This window comes from Cololabis saira, chromosome 1 (assembly GCF_033807715.1).
Source record: "Cololabis saira isolate AMF1-May2022 chromosome 1, fColSai1.1, whole genome shotgun sequence".
Taxonomy (NCBI): Eukaryota; Metazoa; Chordata; class Actinopteri; order Beloniformes; family Belonidae; genus Cololabis; species Cololabis saira.
This window is the reverse complement of record NC_084587.1, coordinates 46,656,021-46,676,195: the sequence shown is the minus strand read 5'-3', so window position 1 is coordinate 46,676,195 and position 20,175 is coordinate 46,656,021. Positions and strand designations below refer to the sequence as shown.

The 20,175-nt window shown below is 42.9% G+C and overlaps 1 protein-coding gene across 3 annotated transcripts in view; it reads left to right on the top strand.

The window, feature by feature from the left end:
* The window catches only part of si:dkey-237i9.1 (SEC14-like protein 1), a 33,384-nt gene extending 19,531 nt beyond the window's left edge, over positions 1–13,853 (top strand). Inside the window, exons 5-18 of one of the 3 annotated variants that reach the window (XM_061724686.1) lie at positions 421–549; positions 964–1,237; positions 2,222–2,331; positions 2,992–3,181; positions 3,833–3,921; positions 4,135–4,205; positions 4,840–5,011; positions 5,252–5,386; positions 5,516–5,650; positions 6,962–7,213; positions 7,980–8,158; positions 9,288–9,314; positions 11,352–11,453; positions 11,583–13,853. In XM_061724686.1, coding sequence (XP_061580670.1) covers positions 421–549; positions 964–1,237; positions 2,222–2,331; positions 2,992–3,181; positions 3,833–3,921; positions 4,135–4,205; positions 4,840–5,011; positions 5,252–5,386; positions 5,516–5,650; positions 6,962–7,213; positions 7,980–8,158; positions 9,288–9,314; positions 11,352–11,453; positions 11,583–11,601 — 1,884 coding nt within the window. In that variant the 3' untranslated portion in view covers positions 11,602–13,853. Of the gene's footprint in view, positions 1–420; positions 550–963; positions 1,238–2,221; positions 2,332–2,991; positions 3,182–3,832; positions 3,922–4,134; positions 4,206–4,839; positions 5,012–5,251; positions 5,387–5,515; positions 5,651–6,961; positions 7,214–7,979; positions 8,159–9,287; positions 9,315–11,351 lie in introns of all 3 variants that reach the window. The other 2 variants (XM_061724688.1, XM_061724687.1) reach the window with 2 other exon arrangements.
* Positions 13,854–20,175: the final 6,322 nt, after the last annotated feature.

Genomic DNA, 20,175 nt, shown 5'->3' with positions numbered 1-20,175 from the left:
CCCTGGCTCACCTAGAGGTGGCTGTAAAGGGCTATATAAATAAAGTACATTTACAAGTACATATTTTTAATAATACAGGTTTAGAATATTCATAGAAAATCCTGATAATAACATTAATATTTACAAAAATATATATTGGTGTGAGGTTGATTCCCCTAACCTTCATGGAACCAGAAACACGTGCGTCTCTGTACATTTGTGTTCTGTCTTAAGTCCAAACACCTCATGCATAAACACGGGCTAATGTAGCCTGGACAGACACACGCCCACTCACAGTGCACAGTGTGAAAATTTCTCCCGACGTGCGTCATTACCGGCTGAAGCCGGGCGCGTGGTCGCCATGGTAACAAGGTCATCTTGCCGCCGCATGTTTGTACAGTATGAAACACTGGTGTGTATGTTTGTGTGTGCGCGGTGCAGGTCCACCCGGAGAATGAGGACTGGACGTGTTTCGAACAGACCGCCAGCTTGGACATCAAGTCCTTCTTTGGCTTTGAGAGCACCGTGGAAAAGATTGCCATGAAGCAGTACGCCAGCAGTATCAAAAAGGTCCGTGTGTGCACTTTTACAGTCATTACAAGCTGACATTTCCTTTGTACTTCTTAGAAACATGCTTTCACAACCCCATAATAGCTGCTTCATGGATTATGCCGAATGGAACAGTCTTTTCAGGGCAGGCTGAGGTTTCCAAGGCATGCGTCATTTCATCTCTTTAATTGCCTAAATAAGCTTCTGTAAATGATAAGCAGAAATTGGATAAATACCTTCTATTCTGGACCCACTGAATGATCATGATTCATTTAGGATGAATAGAACCAGTGATTAATTTATTTCTTCAAAATGTCTTTCCTCGATGTTTTTCATTACCTGATATTTCAGTTTCAATCATTTATGCCTTGCTTTTCAGTAAGGCTGAATCTTGAATCTGTGTCCTCACACTGGTCTCACCTGCGTTCCTCACAGGGAAAGGAAATCATCGAGTTCTACCTGAAGGAGCTGGAGGATGAGGGCATCACTCAGGTGCCCCGCTGGAGTCCTCTCTCGCCGTCCACGGCTCCCCCCAGACCCACCACCCTCTCCGTGAGCCCGCCTGTCCTCCCCCTGCACACCTGCACGCCTGCAGCTTCTGCCCCGCAGCCTGCCGACGCCAAAGACACGCCCTCGCAGGAGGCAAAGCAAGACTGCACCGCGCTCCAGGCAGACAGCCTCACGGACATCCTGGCCGGGACGCCTGAAGGTCGGTCCCGCACATGACAGAAACATGGACGCCAGCACTTTTTCTATGCTTTTCCCAAGAACTGTGATAATCTTTATAAATACACTTACTATATATAATACAAGATTAAATGCATATACGTTGCTTCAGGTTTTGCCAAACTTGATAATAATATATATGCACTAGGAATGGGCGATATTTTTACCGTTCACGATAAACCGTCAAAAAAATTCCCCACGGTAAGAATTTGTCATCTCGCGGTAAAAACGCTAAATTCCCGTTGATGACGTTTTTGTGTAACAAACATGGCGGAAGGTGGATCTGAGAGCGAGGAGCTCGTTGTTAAACGAGGCTCCAGCTCCGTTATCTGGAACTGGTTTGGATTTAAAAAGAGAGACGAGGAGCAAACATCATCTATTATATGCAGAGTCTGCAAAAACAGAAGGAAATGGTTGTTACATTTTTATATAACGTTTGACTATTACAAAAAAAAATTGCAATAGTATCTAATTTGTGGCATGTTCCAACCACAGGTTAATTTGCACATTTTATTTATATTAGAAGAGGTCATCACTGATTGGGTTTTATTTTCAGTGAACTTTTATTTATTTGTTTCTTTATTTATCAAGTTGTATTTTTTTCTACTTTGTGATTTTATAAGCTAAGAAAACTTGTTTTGGGGGCTCCAAAGACTGAATGTGGTGATAGATTTATAGTTAAAAAGGTGCAGTTGAATTGGTATTTTTTTTATCGTCATTTTTATTGTTATCGGGATAAATGCCAGAAATTATCGTGATACATTTTTTTAGTCCATACCGCCCATCCCTAATATGCACACAGAAAAAGAAGCTTAAATTACAATTCACCGAGAGAAAAGTTACTGTAAAGAAGAATTAGGTAAAGAAAATACACTTCTGCATTATACCCAACAGTAATAGAAAGGAAAGGCTTTCTACCCAAGGAGAAAACCAGCTGCTAACTCCATCTTTTCTGTTTTTGTTACAGACAAGCTGGATGCAGATTATATCAAGCGTTACCTGGGGGACCTGACGCCCCTCCAGGAGAGCTGTCTGATCAGACTCCGCAAGTGGCTTCAGGAGACGCACAAAGGAAAGGTACTGTGTTGTTTTTAAGTATATTCAATGGCTAAGTACAAGCATAGTTTAGGGCTGCGCAGTATGCCAAAAAAATTATTGTTAACGGGGTAATAACTATAAATGGAAGTCTTTTACTTTCCAAGTGCCATTAAGGGCTTTTCAATAATTGATTTGGCTGATCAGATAGACAGTCGCTGCCCAAGATGCCAGTTTAATATCTTATTTACGTGAAGAGGACTGTTGTTGCAGGATTTAGTGTTTATTTTTTATGTATTTATTTTTAGTAAAAACAAGCTGCTGGAATAGAGACAATACTTTTAATCTTTTTAAGTGTTCTCATGGGCTATTTACCAGGGCACAGTTTTCACTGCAAAGCGGGAAGCTAATGTCACCATATACTGAAGAATAAGATTATATATCATCGTCATCCTATTTCTTTATCTATGAAAATGCAAATCCAATTATGTTTTGTTTATGTAATAATTAATAATTGTGTAATAATTGCTCAGGGTCATGTCCTGGGTCTCTGGAAAGCGCCTAGAGACAACTTATGTTGTAATAGACACTATATAAATACCATTTAATTAAAAAATGTAATTAATTAATTTTTTTTTTAAATCACGTTTTTTGTAATATTGTGCCACAACCAGAGATGAATGCTTTGCCATCTCTGTTCAGATCCCTAAAGACGAGCACATCCTGCGTTTCCTGCGGGCCAGAGACTTCAACATGGACAAGGCCCGGGAGATCCTGTGCCAGTCTCTCACCTGGAGGAAGCAGCACCAGGTGGACTACCTGCTGGAGACTTGGAACTCTCCACAAGTCCTGCAGGACTTCTACACCGGTGGCTGGCACCACCATGACAGAGGTGTGTTTGCATCTGCAGCCACATTTGAACAGGCTGGAGACTCGGGTGTTTACACAAATGCACTCCAGAGGTTTCTTCCACAGATGCTGGAACATCTGTCCAGTTATAAACTCAGCGTCACCCAGTATCTAAACTGCTAAGATGTGAAATCACTACCTGCTGCGTCTAGGAAGTATTGGGATTACTTGTCCAGTCGTTTACTTAGATCACAACATCCCCAGATTTTGCAGCTTGCACAGCCTTTAGGGGTGATGTGCAAATGATGCAGCTGAGCTGTAGTCGTGAACCAGTTCTCTGGAGGGGGAATGCACAATCTTAACGAGTGTTTTCGTTGATCTTATGTGCAGAGCTGCAGTAATAGTTTCAACATCAACGACAAAATTTCACAAAATACATCCACTTACTCCATTCACTTATGTTTTCTTAGTTGTGTAGCTTTTTACACGTAAAACATGTCAACATGCAATTCTCCAAATGTACCTTACTCAGGTTTTCTTTGTGTATTTGTTTGGGATTAGTGGGAACTGGCTATTAAAGCATTTCTCTTGAAACACTCTGAGCTTTTGTCCTGCACCAGGACCTTTCCTCTTAGCTTGAGTTTAATACATTAATACTCGGATAGCTCATGCAATATTTGTCTTCCTCTTCTAGACGGCCGTCCTTTGTACATCCTGCGGCTGGGCCAGATGGACACCAAAGGACTGGTACGCGCTCTCGGAGAGGAGTCGCTGCTGAGACATGTACGTAAAGCAAGTGGTAATGAGATTGGGGTTTGCACGCAGCAGCGGGGGTCCGTGTGTTTCTAGGTCACACTGTTAAACGCTGCAGTGCAGGTTATGCCCTGGTATGTCCCTGCAAGTGTGTGAACACTAGCATGTATAGTTTAAAAAGGTTTATTTGCTTTTTCCCCCCCTGTTTTTTCCTATTTATAATATTTTGTCATCTCATTTTAGGTGCTGTCAATCAACGAGGAGGGCCTGAGACGCTGTGAGGAGAACACCAAGGTGTTTGGAAGACCCATCAGGTAAATTGATGACGTGAATTGTTAAAGAACAGGAAATTAGCTGTAACAGTTTTGGTTATCGGTAACAAATGTGAGTTTATTGCATTGGAAATACAGAAGATGTCGTTTTCTGTCGGCCATTTTCTCATCAAAATTGTAGTAAAATACTCAGATGAACAGAAAGAGGATTATGTGGGGGGAAAAAAATAAGCAACATCAGTCCTCTTTTCCCCCCAAGCAGCTTAAAAGCATATTTGCTTTGGATTCAGTTCAGCAGTTGCATCTCTGGCGCATGTGCACACACAGATACACACAGTGTGAGCCTCCGCGGGAGAATTATCTTCCTAAAAATGGAAATGATGTGCGAAGCTCGTTTCTGAGTGCACAGTGTGAGAGTGAGGGAGCGGCGGTGACATCTGTCATCTGTCAGGCCTCTCAAACGGGGGGGGCATGTGAGCGGTGGATGACTGTCACATCACTGCACCAGGGGTTCAGAATTATCCAGCACTGTCTTCACCGCCTAAGACTCGCCTCAGGGTGACAGGTGCTAATTGCTCCGAGAGCTGTAAGCCGTGTGTGTGTGTGTGTGTGTGTGCACGCACACGAGCACGGGGCAGTTTCACCCACTCTAATCCCCTCACTTCCTCCTCTGTAGCTGCTGGACGTGTCTGGTGGATCTGGAGGGACTGAACATGCGTCACCTGTGGCGACCCGGGGTCAAGGCGCTGCTGAGGATCATCGAGGTGGTGGAGGCCAACTATCCCGAGACTCTGGGACGGCTGCTCATCCTCAGAGCTCCGAGAGTCTTCCCTGTCCTCTGGACGCTGGTGAGAACAAACGGGGGGCGGTTTGTAGCTGTGGGTGCCTTCCTCTAGCAGGACTGGCTTATGGTCACAGGATTTCTAAAGCAATCTGGCATTTTATAGATGGAAAAGTCACAAATATCAGTATTTCATTATCTCCAAGTTTCTCGGGTGACATCAAAAGGTCCTGTTGCAAGCTTTGGGGATTGTATTGTATTTCCTTGTTGTTTTGTCAGTCACTCACGGTCATATTTACTTCTCCAGGTGAGTCCATTCATTGATGAAAACACCCGCAAAAAGTTCCTGATCTACGCAGGCAATGACTACCAAGGCCCCGGCGGTCTTGTGGACTACATAGACAAGGAGATCATCCCCGACTTCTTGGGAGGAGAGTGTATGGTAAGTGCCGGATGGAGATGCAACTTTGCCGGTTACAATTTGACAACAGTATTACATTCTCAGAACAAATGACATCACCGACAATGACCGGTTTGTTTGTGTGTTTGTCTGCGTGCCGTGTCTCTGCAGTGTGAGGTACCCGAGGGCGGCCTGGTTCCTAAATCGATGTACCGCACGGCCGAGGAGCTGGACAACGAGGATGTCCGACTGTGGACCGAGACGATCTACCAGAGTGCCAGCATCTTCAAAGGCGCCCCACACGAGGTGAGGCTGAACCCAGAGCCCACTGAGAGTCCGGCTGGAGGCCTGCAGGGTTTACCGTGAACAGAGCCGGAGCTTTTCCTCAGCCGGTCTGGGCTGGAGGTTCAGTAGAGAACGCTGCCATCTAGTGGATATAGTTGTAAATTATTCCCTCAACCATAATCTGACTACTGTGAGATACTTTTGCTGCTGCGCTACATTATTTATGCCAATGGGACTTATGTCGTATGAGTTTTGACTTTGAATTCTATTTGTAATATTTTCTATGTTTATCTGGTTTTAGAATTAAGACTTCCATATGGAGCTATTACTTAATATTCTTTGGTGAAACTACACAAAGTTTTACAGTAATCCCTCGTGTTTTGTTCCAAAAGAACCCGTGATAGGTGAAATCCGGGAAGTAGCAAACCTTTATTTTGTTTTTTTACAATTATTATACCAGGCTTTTTGGATTGCGGATATCAGCACCGCCACCAGGATTTTAACAGGAGAAATGAAATGAAATGAAAAATGATTATGAAAAAAAAATACAATTACAAGAGGACAAATTGTGACTCTGGTCTATATATTTATTTGCGTATTTCACTGCTCTTCTGATGCCGCTGCATCCTGACTCGCTCTGTAGCCTCTTTTTCTTCTAAAGCCCACGGTGCAGGTGTGTTTTTTCCTGAGAAGAACAAGTTTTGGGCAGTTGTTGTCATTCCTTTTTCTTCTGGGCAAAAGGATTCTTGTAAACGTGTTCAAAAAACACTTGAAAAAATCATTTTTTAGTTAAGATCAGAAACACATCTGGAGTTGTTAAGCTGTACTTTTTTTCATGCAATTATCTTACATTTTCTTCATTTTTTTCCATCTTTCAATAATTCAGTAGTGTTTTTCTTTTTCGTGTTAAATTGTCTTTTTCTGTCTTATATTATCTATTTTTATATTGTGTTTTTGCTTTTGCTGTTGTTATTGTTGTTATGTTTGTTTTATAAAGGGGAGGCATTTTCATAAGCCTTTTTGGCTTCCACCTCTCCTGCACAATGCTTAATTTGACCTTTGTTTTTTACTGTTATGTTTTATGTGCAAACTAAACTAAACTAAACTAAACTAAACTAAACCGACATGCCACCATGGATTATATTTGAGAACTGAAGCGGGGAGACTGTTTAGCCAATCAGAATGCAGAACACGATGCACAATGCAAATCTGTGAAGCAGCGAGACGGTGAAAGGTGAACCGTGTTCTAGCGAGGGATTGCTGTACTCCCAAAAGAAGAAGTTTGATTGTACGGCTTCAGCGTTGACCTAAATCATGCTCCATTTCTCTCAGATTCTGATCGAGATCATCGACGCCGCCTCAGTCATCACCTGGGACTTCGACGTGTGCAAAGGCGATGTGGTTTTCAACATCTACCACTCAAAGCGGGCCCCCCAGCCGCCGCGTAAAGACCCCCTGGGGGCCCACGGCATCACCTCCCCCGGAGTCAACAACGTCCAGCTCATCGACAAGTCCTGGACTCTGGGTCAGGACTACAGCATGGTGGAGTCTCCACTCACCTGCAAGGAGGGCGAGAGCGTGCAGGTGGGGATCAGCGGCCGCCTCACGTCCCAATCATTCAGCGTAGTTCTGCAAAATCATTGGCCTCAACATAGAGCTGGGTATCGATTCAAATGTCAAGAATCGATTCGATTCCGATTCTTAAGATTCAGAATCGATTATCACCATTTGATTCGATCCGATTCAATTCAATATTGATTTGGGTTAATGTTGCCTGGATTATATGACTGTAAAATAACTATTGAAATAATAATTTCACAATAATTATTGTGAAATAACTAAGAAATAAATAACTCAAATAGGCATTTCAATATCCATTTAAAGTGCAAAAAAAGAAAGAAATTGCAACAGCTCAAGCAGTAAACAAGTTATTTTAGCTTGTCTGATTTATTCTGTCACCAGACACACAGCTTGCCATGAAGCACCCGGCATTTTTCAGGTATTTCATGACAAACCGTGTCCGATAACAGAGAAACCAAACAAGCTATAGTAAATATAGATAATATGAACTTCATTGAACTAATATAACATTTAGAAATTTAAGCTGAAATGTCCAGCATTTTCTCTAAAGAAAAGTTCATTTAGTTCAGGAGTTTTCAAAACTACTGGGACTAAAGTTCACCAGGCAAAAATGTAATGATGGGAAAAAAAAAAAAGAAAAAAAAAAATCGATCTTTAGACATACAAATCGATTTTTAGGAATTAAAATGAGAATCGATTTAGAATCATAAAATCGTTTTTTTTCAACACAGGCGTACCTCAACGTTCGGCGTTGCTCTTCTCTCCGCAGGGCTCCCACATAACCCGGTGGCCGGGTTTCTATATCCTCCAGTGGAAGTTTCACAACATGCCGGCCTGCTCGGCCACCAACCTGCCGCGGGTGGACGACGTGCTGGCCACCCTGCAGGTCTCCTCACACAAGTGTAAAGTCATGTACTACACCGAGGTTCTGGGCTCGGAGGACTTCAGGTTGGTACCTGAGCCGTCCGTTTATGCCTTTCTCACACATGAACTTTGGACAACGTCTACAGAAATGGGTCCACACACTGTGCACAGTTGTCTATTCTCAAATATACAGACTACAGCAGGGACATACTGGGGACTGGTGACTCGGGAGAACCCACTAGATCTTTACGTTGAAAGACATGTTGCTGAGACAGCAGTGTTTTGTTCTACGCCACTTTCACGACGGCAGACAGAGGTGAAGACTAATTTGACGACTATATTTAATCCAGTGTGGATTTTGCTTTTATTGGGACATATCTGCAATATCAAATATCTGCAGAATGAGCATACAGGCCAGATACCAGATGCAGAGACATCATCTCGTGCCTTTCCCAAACAGTTTACACATTCATGACCAAATGCTTGCTCTTAAACCTCAAGTGCATCTCTACCAATGTTTCATGGATTTGGTGAAGTTTTGAGCCCTAGCCGTTGACCTGGAGGGTAAATCAGCATCAGTCACTTGCTGTTTCCCTGGGTTTACTGACATTAGTCCGGTTACATATCTGCTACTATTCATTATACTGTTACTGATAAATCTCACGATGACACGCTCACTTACAGAACACTGTAATCAAGGAAGCTGGTAGGGTAAAGTTTGCATGTCGTTCCTCTGAACTGTGCTTATCTTAGCGTTGCCTCGTACATTTCCTCTGGGGAAACTCTCAGAGCTGCAGTACATGTGTGAAAATGGCAAAAGACATTTATTTCTATCCACGGTCTCTAAGCTAATTGTTTGAATGCACCCACATTTGAACCTTTTTCTTTTACCATAGTGTGATAGTTTCAATTCCAAACATCTTTTTCTGCTATTACTGCTCATATTTTCCCCTCCTGTCTTCTTTCAGTTTACCGCTCTGTACAGGCCAACACTTAGTACCACGTATGACATTTGATACCTGATATTGAAATTAAAGAGCATCGTGACCCTTTTTTTTTTTTTCTTTTTTTTAAATGTCCAAAGTATTACAATGACGATGCTTCCCTCCCTTGGATACTCCTTTAATCAGTCTTTTTCTGTCCAATTCGCTCCTGTTCTATCGCTCACAACCCCCTCCTCCTCCTCCTCCTGCCCTGTCTTCCTCCTGTGAAGAACGGCTTGCTGTGATGTGCAGAGTTTGTAAGTGGCTCAGTGTTTGCCCCTTTTCCTTTGGCACAAGCTCATCGTCATCGCTGCTTCTGGTCTGAGTGGCCCGCCACACGGCCGTCGCTCACTCCTCTAACGCAGCATAAAGACGGCTTGCATCTGTTTTTTTTTTCTCACCACTTCTGTTACAAATGCAAACAGAACGTTAACGCTTGGTTTGTGCTGGAGAGAGAATCTGTGCTACATTTAAGTCTAACCTGCTTTGAACTCACTCGCTCACTGCACTCACTACGCTTGCATGACTATCTCCATTTTTAAGATTGATCCAACACTCATTAGTTTTTATTTCCATGCACACGTGCACCAGAATGTCACAGTCAAGAGACTTTTCCTGGCTTTGACGTTTTATTTTTTTTCCGTACTACCAGCTCACTTAATTCCACCTTTCTTTCAGAACATACCCTCTTGTCACAACTTAATTTACTCCCTAAAACAGAAATAAGATCACCTGGCTCATTCTGGTTGGGTCTAACGATGTATTATTTATGTTTTGGTCATATCTGTGACCCTACTACATGTGAAGCGTTCAACGTGCAGTGACTTTTGGCTTGGGACTGCTCACACTGGATTCCGAGTTGTGTGTTAAGGTTTTTATGTTGGGATACTGTGGTTGGTTGGAGTGTGTGAGAACACTGACTTATAACCAAAGATGTAAAAGATGGATATGGCTTCAGTATCTGAACAATTATGCAGTGTCCGTCCTTAGACCTGCAATTCTTCTAATGGGCAGCAGGGGGCGACCCACCTGGTTTCACTGGGGAAAAGGTTCAAAAATGCTTTTTTTCCCTACCTTGATTATCTTAGTACATTTTCAGTGACTTTATAGTTTCATTTACTACCAGTTTTTTTTTATCAGTATGTTCCCAATATTCATTTTATTAAATATAATGTTACAAAACAGGATTCGTTTTAGGGAAAGGCAGCTTTGTGATTGACAGTTTGCTGCTGCGTCAGTATGCAAAGTGTATTTGAAGAAATTCGGTGCTTCAAAATAGTTATTTTGCACAAAGCATGGTTGTTCAGGTGCTGCAGCCACATTTTTATAATTGGTCTTTGGCTATTTGAGGATTCTTCAAATGCATGTAGTAGACGATACCACAGTTGTTCAAAATCCCGTTAACCATTTTCTGACGACTAAGACGCCTCTCATCTGCCGCATCCAGCAACTTCCAATCTGTTAATACAGTTGGTAAATAGGTGCACAAAGCACCCCAAGACCTACATATACTCTGATAAAAGATAGCAGGTCTGCCGGGAAATAAAATAGTAAGTTCAAACTGCAGAAAAAGGCTGCTCAGGCTTTAAATGAACAATCAGGGAAATGACTGAAGGCCGGTGTTCTGCCAATTTCTGCTACATGCCGAGAAATGCTACTTTGTGGTTCTGCGCATGCGCACAGTCGATTTTCTAAGTTTGCATCATTTCTTGCACGATGTAAAATTGATAATATGGGATGTTGAGTATTTGATCCTTCAAAATACACTACCCACGACATGAATTGCATTACACTTTGTGAACATTATACGATAAAGAGAAAAAAAACAATTCCATCGCTTTATTTGATATTCATTCGTCATTCGCCTTTATTTAACCAGGCAGGTCATTAAGAACACATTCTTATTTACAATGACGGCCTCGCAAGAGACAAGGACCACTTGGGGGGAAAAGGAAGGGGGCTAGGGAGTAAAACACAGTAAAATTGTAGCTCTGCAAAGGTAGAAAACCATTAGGTAGCATTTTTTGGCAAAGCAGCAGAAATTGGCAGAACACCGGCTCTGCTTCTAAACTCCACCAAGCCTCCTGAACCTCAGCCTGAGCCGTGATTTAAAGCTCTGTACCTGATAGTGTTGGTTGCCACAGCCTGGCTGCATGGTTCTGCATCACAAGCACCAGTCATGCACACGCGAGCGTCCCCGGCAGACTGGGACGCTCCGGTGTCCCGTCCTCGTGCTTTGACTGACGCGTGATTCCTGCATCTCATGTTCACCGCATCTCTGTGTCTCCTCTCAGGGGCTCCATGACCAGCCTGGAGTCGAGCCACAGCGGCTTCTCCCAGCTCAGCGCCGCCACCACCTCCTCCAACCACTCCCAGTCTAGCTCCATGATCTCCAGGTAAAAGCAGCGGAGGATGTCAGTCCCCCCGAGGCAGCCCCTCCTCTACCAGCACCATCCACATGGAAGCCAAACCCCCCTTCCCCACCCCTCCTAAATTGTCTTTGAACTCTGTTTCCTATTGCACAGCCAGTCTCCATGGACCTGATGCATGCTTGCACAAAAAGAAGACGGAGTTCTGAAATTCTGAGGCAAAAATGACAAAAAAACAAACAAACAACGAACTGAAACTGTGTAAAATTTAAAGGGCTAATTTTTGCACAAAGGTCGTCTATTTTATTTGTGCCTGGCAACTCTGCCTGGCAGCGGGTTTGAACCGGATCACCTGCAGGATGTTTGCGCGTGTCGTATCTCGCGCAGGACCGGAAGGTTGAAGGCCGACGGGCGAAGCACGGCGGAGTCTGAAAGAAGCAATATTTCCCTCCCGGGAGCTCCGGGAGCAGATGAAGACACTGGAGAGGCTGTTACATTTATGCATTTACACAAACTCTCTCTCACACAGTTCTGAGACGGTGCCGATCTCACTCGTGAGACTGGATGTGCTGTTACACTCAAACACAAATGTTTTACATGCACAAATGTTTTGCCATATTGTTACTGGAGCTGTTTCTAGGTCATATTACGGTGGGTGGGGTGACCTCTCTGGCTCCAGCAGCACCGGAACAGTTGGAGTCTAATGCATTATAAGACGGTGTCAGCAAAGTGGCCAGTTCAAGAGGAAAACAAAAGCTGCAGACATTTCCAGTGGCTGCTTTTGAGATTTCTCATTTATTTTGCCGACTTGAGCGACTAACCCCACCCACCTGTTTTAACGAGGGCTTTCACTTGAAACCTTGAGAAGCGGTTGAACATTTGACCCAGGTCAGATTTCTTTTAGTTTCTTTTTCTCCTTGAGGTAATCTGCTAGTAGCAATAACACGACTTGGACTTTCTACTGTGTGAGATATTTGTATTTATCATTTAAGACGTGTTTGGACGATCCGAGGGTGCTGAGTGCACCCGAACTCTCTCCAAGTTCAGGCGGGCGGACGAGCAAACTGAGCCAGTAAAACAACTGTTATCGGTGGCACCGACATCTGCATCTCCGCCGATGTTTGGTCAGGAGTGAAGCCAAACTACCGATTTCCTCCTCGACTCGTTTCACTGATGCTCATCCACCGAACATTCGACACAGTTTGCTTTCTGTTGAGCATATGCACAATTAAGGAACTCGACTTGAGATCACATGGAGGAAATGCCTTGTTACAGATTGGTGAATGTGCTACTGTTGCCCATGAAACACCTGAGTTGGGAGGGTTGTCATGTGACCGGGCTGAGCTGCCATCAGTCTCTACTTTTTCAGAGTGATATAGATTTCAGTGTGACTAGAGGATGAATGTGTGTTGTGATTAGCGATTGAAAACATTGATACTGTACATGTGACTGTGTTTTGGAGGCTTGATGGGTCAAGAGCTGCGGCTCTCAAAGGTTTATCTTTGGATTTATTATTTAAGAAATTAAGATAAAGCCATTTTAAGAGCCATGTGTCAATAAATACCATTTAGCCTTTGTAAGCATCACTTAGAAAATGTACCTGCATTCTTTCTCTCTTCCAAGGTGACCACTGTAACAGATGAATGAACATTTCAAAATGCAACAGTTTTTTTTTACGTGTAGATTACTTGAATACTAAGCGGTGATGAATTCACTCTTGTTAGACTCCAACACAGTTGCCAAGAGTTGTCTGCTCTGTTACCATAGTTACTAAGTGCAGCTGTAGGAGGGATAAAAAAACAAAAAAATGTGAGACGGATGGTTGTTTTTTTTTTTCCTTTCATGGAAAATGGTCTTCTAAAAAAGAGAAACAAAACTGCTTGGTTTGAACTTTTAATGGTGAACAGTTATTTTTGTGTCACTAACAGCGACGGCATTAAAGTGCTCTAGTGAGAGACGTGAGGGCTGAAGGTGCGAGACTGTAAACGGATGAATGTTTGAGCCTTCAGCAAGAGTCGACTCGTTTCTATTCACCTGTGTTTTTCTCTGTTTGGGTTTCTGCAGTGGTTTAACTGATAAACGGGGAAACGATCACTTTTCCCTCTGTCACTTTCTGTTTCCTGCAAAGCGGGATCGGACCTTTGACTGGAGCAGTTGGCATGAAGACGTGTCCGTGTTTTAGCTGTTGTAGACGGTGAACGTGTCCCGCCTCTTGACTGGCAGCGCGTGCACCGACCGTGGGGATCTCCTGCACAAATGAGGGCTATAACTGTGTGTCCTGACTGTTCAGCTCTTCTGTCTCCCTGCTGCCGTTTCTTCCATCTCTGCATATCTTCTCTTTACCTTGATGTGATATGTAAAAAGTATATGTTTGGATTAATAAGAATTTTGACATTTTTGAAGACATTAAACCTGAATTATGAGAAAGCAAACATACATGTGTCTTTTTTTTGTTTTTTTTTGTCCTGTTAACTTCTAAATGCAGGTCTTTAACAGTACTTGTACATTGATTCAAGACCATATTAAGCAGATTGGACACACCGTAGGTCTACTAGGGTTAGAGATGACGTCTGGTTGAAGCTCAGAACCAAGACCTTCCAGATATCACACAAGTTACAGTTGAAATAACACCTGGTTGGTCTACATCCGGCCTCCGCCTCAGGCCTCCTCAACGAACATCTTAAGGCTGAATTATGCTTCTGCGTCAAAACGTCGCCGTGTCTACGGCGTGTGGTTTTTGTACACGCAGAGGACACGCCGTCACATGCGCCGTCAGTGACGTGCACCTCCCGAAAATAGTAACTACGCGTCGAGGAGACGCCGTCCACACGCAGACCGAGAGGGCTGTGATTGGTTCGTTTGAAAGCGAAGCATTTCCGGTTTCCGGTTTGAATCAGTAGTGAACTTCCAGGGCTTTTTTCTTCGTTTATATGTGATTTTTTTTGTTTTTGTTTTTTGCACAATAGTTGTCCTTATTTCTTTGATTTACTGTGACCGGAAAAAGTCGGATAAACCATTCAGAAAAAGATCGCTAACTAGTGGCCGCGGGGGGTACTGCACCGCGACCAAATGGAGAGACGGAGAACTCTGAACGATTCGTGACGACGTCACGGGTGCGCCGTGTGCTCTGCGTGTGTGTGACGCAGAAGCATACCCGCACCTTTAAAGGAGCTTGAGGCTCCTTTTAAGAAATGAGACTCTCTAGCGCCACCCTTCACCACGACGGCCGTCGGGGGTACTGCAGCCAACAGTGAAGCCGGCACGGGAGAACGGGGAGAACGTGCATGCAGCGTCATGTGACGTCACATCCGCAGCCCAGCGCGGGAAATTCGGGACCGAATTGCAGCACATTTTGCAGCAACAGCCTGTTCAAGGCAACGGAGAGATACACTAGAGGATCATTCTTTTGGGTTTGGAACGCTTCATCTGACATTATTACTAGAAAACTTAAAATGTATACGGATTTTTTTCATAAATCCTGCCACAATCCGGCCTCAAGCTCCTTTAACTCCAATAAATCTGGCAAACTTGCTGAATGACTGGTTTTTCCACACTGAGAGACAGCGTTGTGCTACCAGGAGTTTTTTGAGCCGGTGGTCACTTCAGACGAGAGCTGCAAGAGGGAACCACCTCACTTAATCTGGAAAGAGTGATGGCATATAATAAGCAAGCGCTTTGCAGAGCTGGAGATGCTTATTATTCAGTATGGACAGAAGAGAATAAGAACAACCCCACATTTGTTTTGATTGCTGGAGCGAGGCAGCCTCAGTCCCACCTCTGTCGGGTCATCTTTCCTTTCACTGGCAGCAGGGACAACAATGTTATGACATTTTTACAACCGTTTGGTGCCATGGTATCAGCAATAGTAGCTCCAGAAGCTGAGCCTGATTTCTGCTAAGACTGTTTCAGTCCAGTTGAGCTCTGTGAGCTCACAAGAACCAGCTGAGAACCAGAACCATCGCTGCATCTGAACCATAAACTCGTATCTCAGACCCTATTCCAGCCAGATTGTTCGTGCAAATTTGATCCTTAATAGATCAATCCATCTTCGTCTACATGCCACATAGTTTTCAGATTGCTGTCTTTAAACCTTTTACTTTAAAAAATAAAAAAAGCTCTCAATTCAGGACTGCGAGCTAATCATAAACCTCAGTCTAATCTCCCTTTTATGTCCAAAATCCTGTGAAAATTGCAGCTCAACTCTGTAAACACAGTAACAATCTGCTTCTACAGTTTCAATCAGGATTCAGAGTGCATCATGGCACAGAAACTGCCCCGTTTAAAGTCACCATCGGTCTCTGATCGTGGACTTGTATCTGCCTTTGTCCTGCTGCATTTGATGCGATCGATCACAACATTCTACTACAAGGACTTGAACATGTCGTTGGGATTAAATGAACCGCATTAGCCTGGTTTAGGTCATATTTATCCTATCCTTTGATGGATTCCAACGTAAATGAATCCTCATGTAGCAGACTTGGCGTTCCTCAGGTCTCAGTGGTTGGACCAAAGCTTTTTGTCCTATTTTTGCTTCCATTGGGTTGTATTATTAGACAGCATGCTGTTGTGGAAAAACCTATTAACTCCTCTGTGTAATATGTTTAAACCACTAGGTGAATATCTGGACTGAAACTGAGTGTCTAAGTCATCAAGAATAAGACTTGAGAGATGAGCCACATTTCAGTAGATTTCATTAAGCAGTTACATGCAAGTGGGTCAGAACATACATCATTTGTCTCGATGCAGGAAATGACACAGAATAAGAATAATAATATTAAACACCACAAATGGTGAATAATCCTTAAAATTCTGATAAATGGGTCATTGTAACATCAGCGCTAATCCTTTAGGAACAAAATACCCGGACCAAGGCTAATACCTCCATCAGTAGATTTGGTTTAATCAAATGACCACAGCTATATTTCCATCACACACACCATGCATGTCCATTTCTATGATGGACCTTTCCATGAAGCCAGAGGAAACTAAACAGTTGGTCAGACTGCGAGCACGTCTTAAATGATCTGGTCAATTGCTCAAAGGTCCTTGCTGATGATACAAACCTTTTTATATCACATAACAACATCCATGATTGAAGACCTCCTCAATGAGCTCTCTAAGGTGGATATTTGGTTTAAAGTAAATAAATTCTCTCTTAATATTAAGAAAACAAATTATATATTATTTTGTTTCAATAAAAAACGAAGAAATGTGGAAAATCTGGCCTTTCAGATCAAAATAAATGATGAAGAAATAAAGAGAGTAAACTCTACAAAGTTCCTTGGGGTCCTCATTGATGACTGTCTAAACTTTTAATGTCATATAGATCACCTTGTGCAAAAACTATCTAAATATGTCGGTCTGTTTTTCAAACTGAGACACCTGATTCCACTCTCTGCCTTTCTCATTCTTTATAAAACTTTGTTTGAACCACATTTAAATTACTGTAATATTATTTGGTGTAATACTTATCCTAGTCATCTAAAAAAATTTGAAGTTTTACTGAAAGAAATGATCTGTGCCATCTCCTGGACTGCCTGATGTCAGAGGAGCAAAACAATAAAACAAAAAAAACCTGTTCTGTTGGTTCAAATTATTTCTACAGTTTTATGATCTACAATTGTAGAAACAGAACATATTTAGGTTTTCAGGATCTTGCTGAGAGACTGTGGCAGGTCCATTATGGTTGTGGACAAGTCTTCTTGTTAGAACAAAAGTTTGATCTCAGGTTTCTGAATCTGACTCTATAAGATGTCATAAATGAAGAAGTTTTTAATTGTTAATTGATGAAACTGATGTACAGAAGCTCTAAAAACTTGTTTAATCTTTTTTTTGTTGCAAAACCAGATGTTGCCTACCAACAGGTGTGAGGTCACAATAGTGGTTTTAGAACCTATGACACAACAAAGACAAAGTATTCCACTCCAGAGAGCTCAGCATTACACATGTGAACAGACAACCTGGACACTTGTGCTGAACTTTGGAGAGGATCATTGAAAAGCAACAAACTTCCATGATAAGAAAAAACTGCAGGAATTCTAACGTAACGCCGGACAGAAACAATCTGTCCCAGTCACAGACGGACACTGCAACAGTTTCCAGTCAAGGCGAGAGAAACTCCACCGACATGCAGGATGTGCAAAAACATCACCGATACCAGCTGCTTGACCACAAGCGTGGACTCTCAAATTCATTGGATGATGAATTTGATGAGGAATTATCCTTGAAACCAGTGGACACTGAAACATGTCAGAAAGGTCACACAGACAGCGCTGTGACTCAAGCACTGGAGACAAAAGGAAGTGACAAGTGTTTAATTTCTGCAGACTGTTGTGGACTCCCATATTCACGTTGTTACGGTGACGCCTCCGGTCTGTGGACACTGCGGAAACGTCACAAGTACGAGCTGCTTGCCCGCTACAGAGGGATCTCTGATCTAATAAACCAGAAGGAAGATGGCTCCAAGACTAAAGGTGACACCAGGTCTTGTCAGTTTGATGCCACAGAGGATTCACTGGTGAATATGTTCAGCAAGATGGTCTTTAATGTTTTACAACAAAGAAAGACACGCTGCATCTCCAGCAAGGATTCCTCAGGACTGTGGGCCCTTCGTAAAAACCGCAGGTACAAGCTGCTTGCTCACTACAGAGGAATCTCTGAACCCATAAACAGAGAAAAAGAGCAGAAACAGACACAAAGCAGCACCACTGATGAGACAAAGACGTTAAGGAAGCTCATAATTCGCCGCTGTGGCAATAACCAAAGCTCGTTGCCACAGAAACATCCTTCTGGTTTGTGGGAACTGCGAGCATCTCGCTGGGAACAGAAATACGACAAGATGGCACATGGCAGCAATAGCATCACCACAACTAAAGAAAAAGAACAGGACAACCGCAGCCCTGCAGATGAAATGATGAATGTGAAGAAGAAGACATTCATTGTCCGCCATCAAGGAAACAGAAGTGAGCTTTCACGATCTGGGCCACAAGGGAAGAGGCGATGGACAAGACCTGCCACCTCTGGGGAATCCTGGAGGGACAGGAGGGGGAGAACTCAGCCCCCTCACAGAAACCAGGGCTCGTTCCCCCCCAGGTTTTCCTCTGGTCTGAGGGAGCAGCGTGGACCTCGCTCCAGGAACAACTGTGAGCACCAGGGACAAACCAACGATAGTGTGGCCACTTTCAGACAGAACAACCTGGTGATTGTGGCACAGAATAGATCCCATGTCCCCCAGAAAATAAACAGGGGGTCAAACCAGCACAAAGACTTCTCCCTGACACAGACTAGGAGGCCGCAGCCCAGATATCCGGTCCAGACCAGATACAACAGATGGGACTATGGAGGTGCTGGTCAGCGTAGACGGCCACGTAAAAACTCCTACCAACACACTTCTGGAGCAGAGAATCCCACTCCACGGTCCCAAAGCAACGTTTGGTGTCGTTTGGGGCCACGGATACATGAACAATAATAGAGTCAGGCGGAGGAAGGGAGGACGACTTCATCCCCAGCATCACAGATGTTAACCTGAATAGAACATTTTACTAAATAAAAAAACTAATGTTACGTGATGTCAGATATGAGCCATGTGTCAGATGATTACTACCGTCTATGAAGAGAAGAGTGAATTCAGGGTTGAAAACGGGACTTTTATGTTGTATCTCTGTTGTATTTTGACCAAAACATTTCAATAACGTTTCAGTTTGACCTCAAAAAGGTCCCATTGTGTTTCCTTTGACTTGTTCAATTATAATTATAATTATTACGCTTTAAACCCAAATTTGACTTCGTTCCAAGTGACAGCTGGGATATATCATATTATCCTATCCTAATTAATGTGCTATGAACAAAGATTTTACAATTTATCAGTATTTTAAAGGACAGGATCAAAGTCCATTTCTCCCCAAACGGATTACACTGATAAGCAGATTTATTTATTTTTTATTGCAGTTACTTACAAATCCATGAATGATAACATCTCAATGTTCCATTCTCATTATCAATAATAAAAGGAAACTATCCAGGTAATTTCTGACATGAATACAAATGACTGAAGATTGTGTTATGAAGTTGAAGCCAGCACCAAATATCAAAGAAGACCAAAATGTGCAAAGTAAATCGTTTATTCACCTATGTGCTTCTTATGCATCATTTACTTTATTAGTTTTACAGTCAGGTTACCAGGGTTTCTTAAAGGAGACCTATTATGAAAAACACGTTTTTTCTTGATTTAACATATATAAAGTGGTCTCCCCTCACCCTGACAACACAGAGAAGGAGGAAACCTTCAGAAGACCCACGGTCCTTCCTTGAGCCAACAATAGTGCATACATGTTATTTATATATAACTTATGTTATTTTTTTTATTTTTTTTTAACAATAAAGTTGCCATTTGTGAACCTTCAGTGTTGTGATTTCTTTACAGTTACATGATTCATTTGTCTTGTAATATAAGAAATGAAATGATGAGGAATTGGAGTAAATAACTGTGGTGTACCTGTTTAGAATTCAATTAAATCTTCCTGTGTGAATTAGTGTGAAGACGAGGTGACCCGGATCCCTCTTCAGGGAACTAAAGGCTGATTTATGGTTCCGCGTTACACCAACGCAGAGCCTACGGTGTACGGTACGCGTCGATTTAACGCAGAACCGTAATTCAGGCTTTAAGATCCGTTTACAGCGTGTAACTGCATGTGAGCGTCCGACTATCGCGTCGAGCTGCGTGACATCTGACGCTCTCTGTCCACACTGA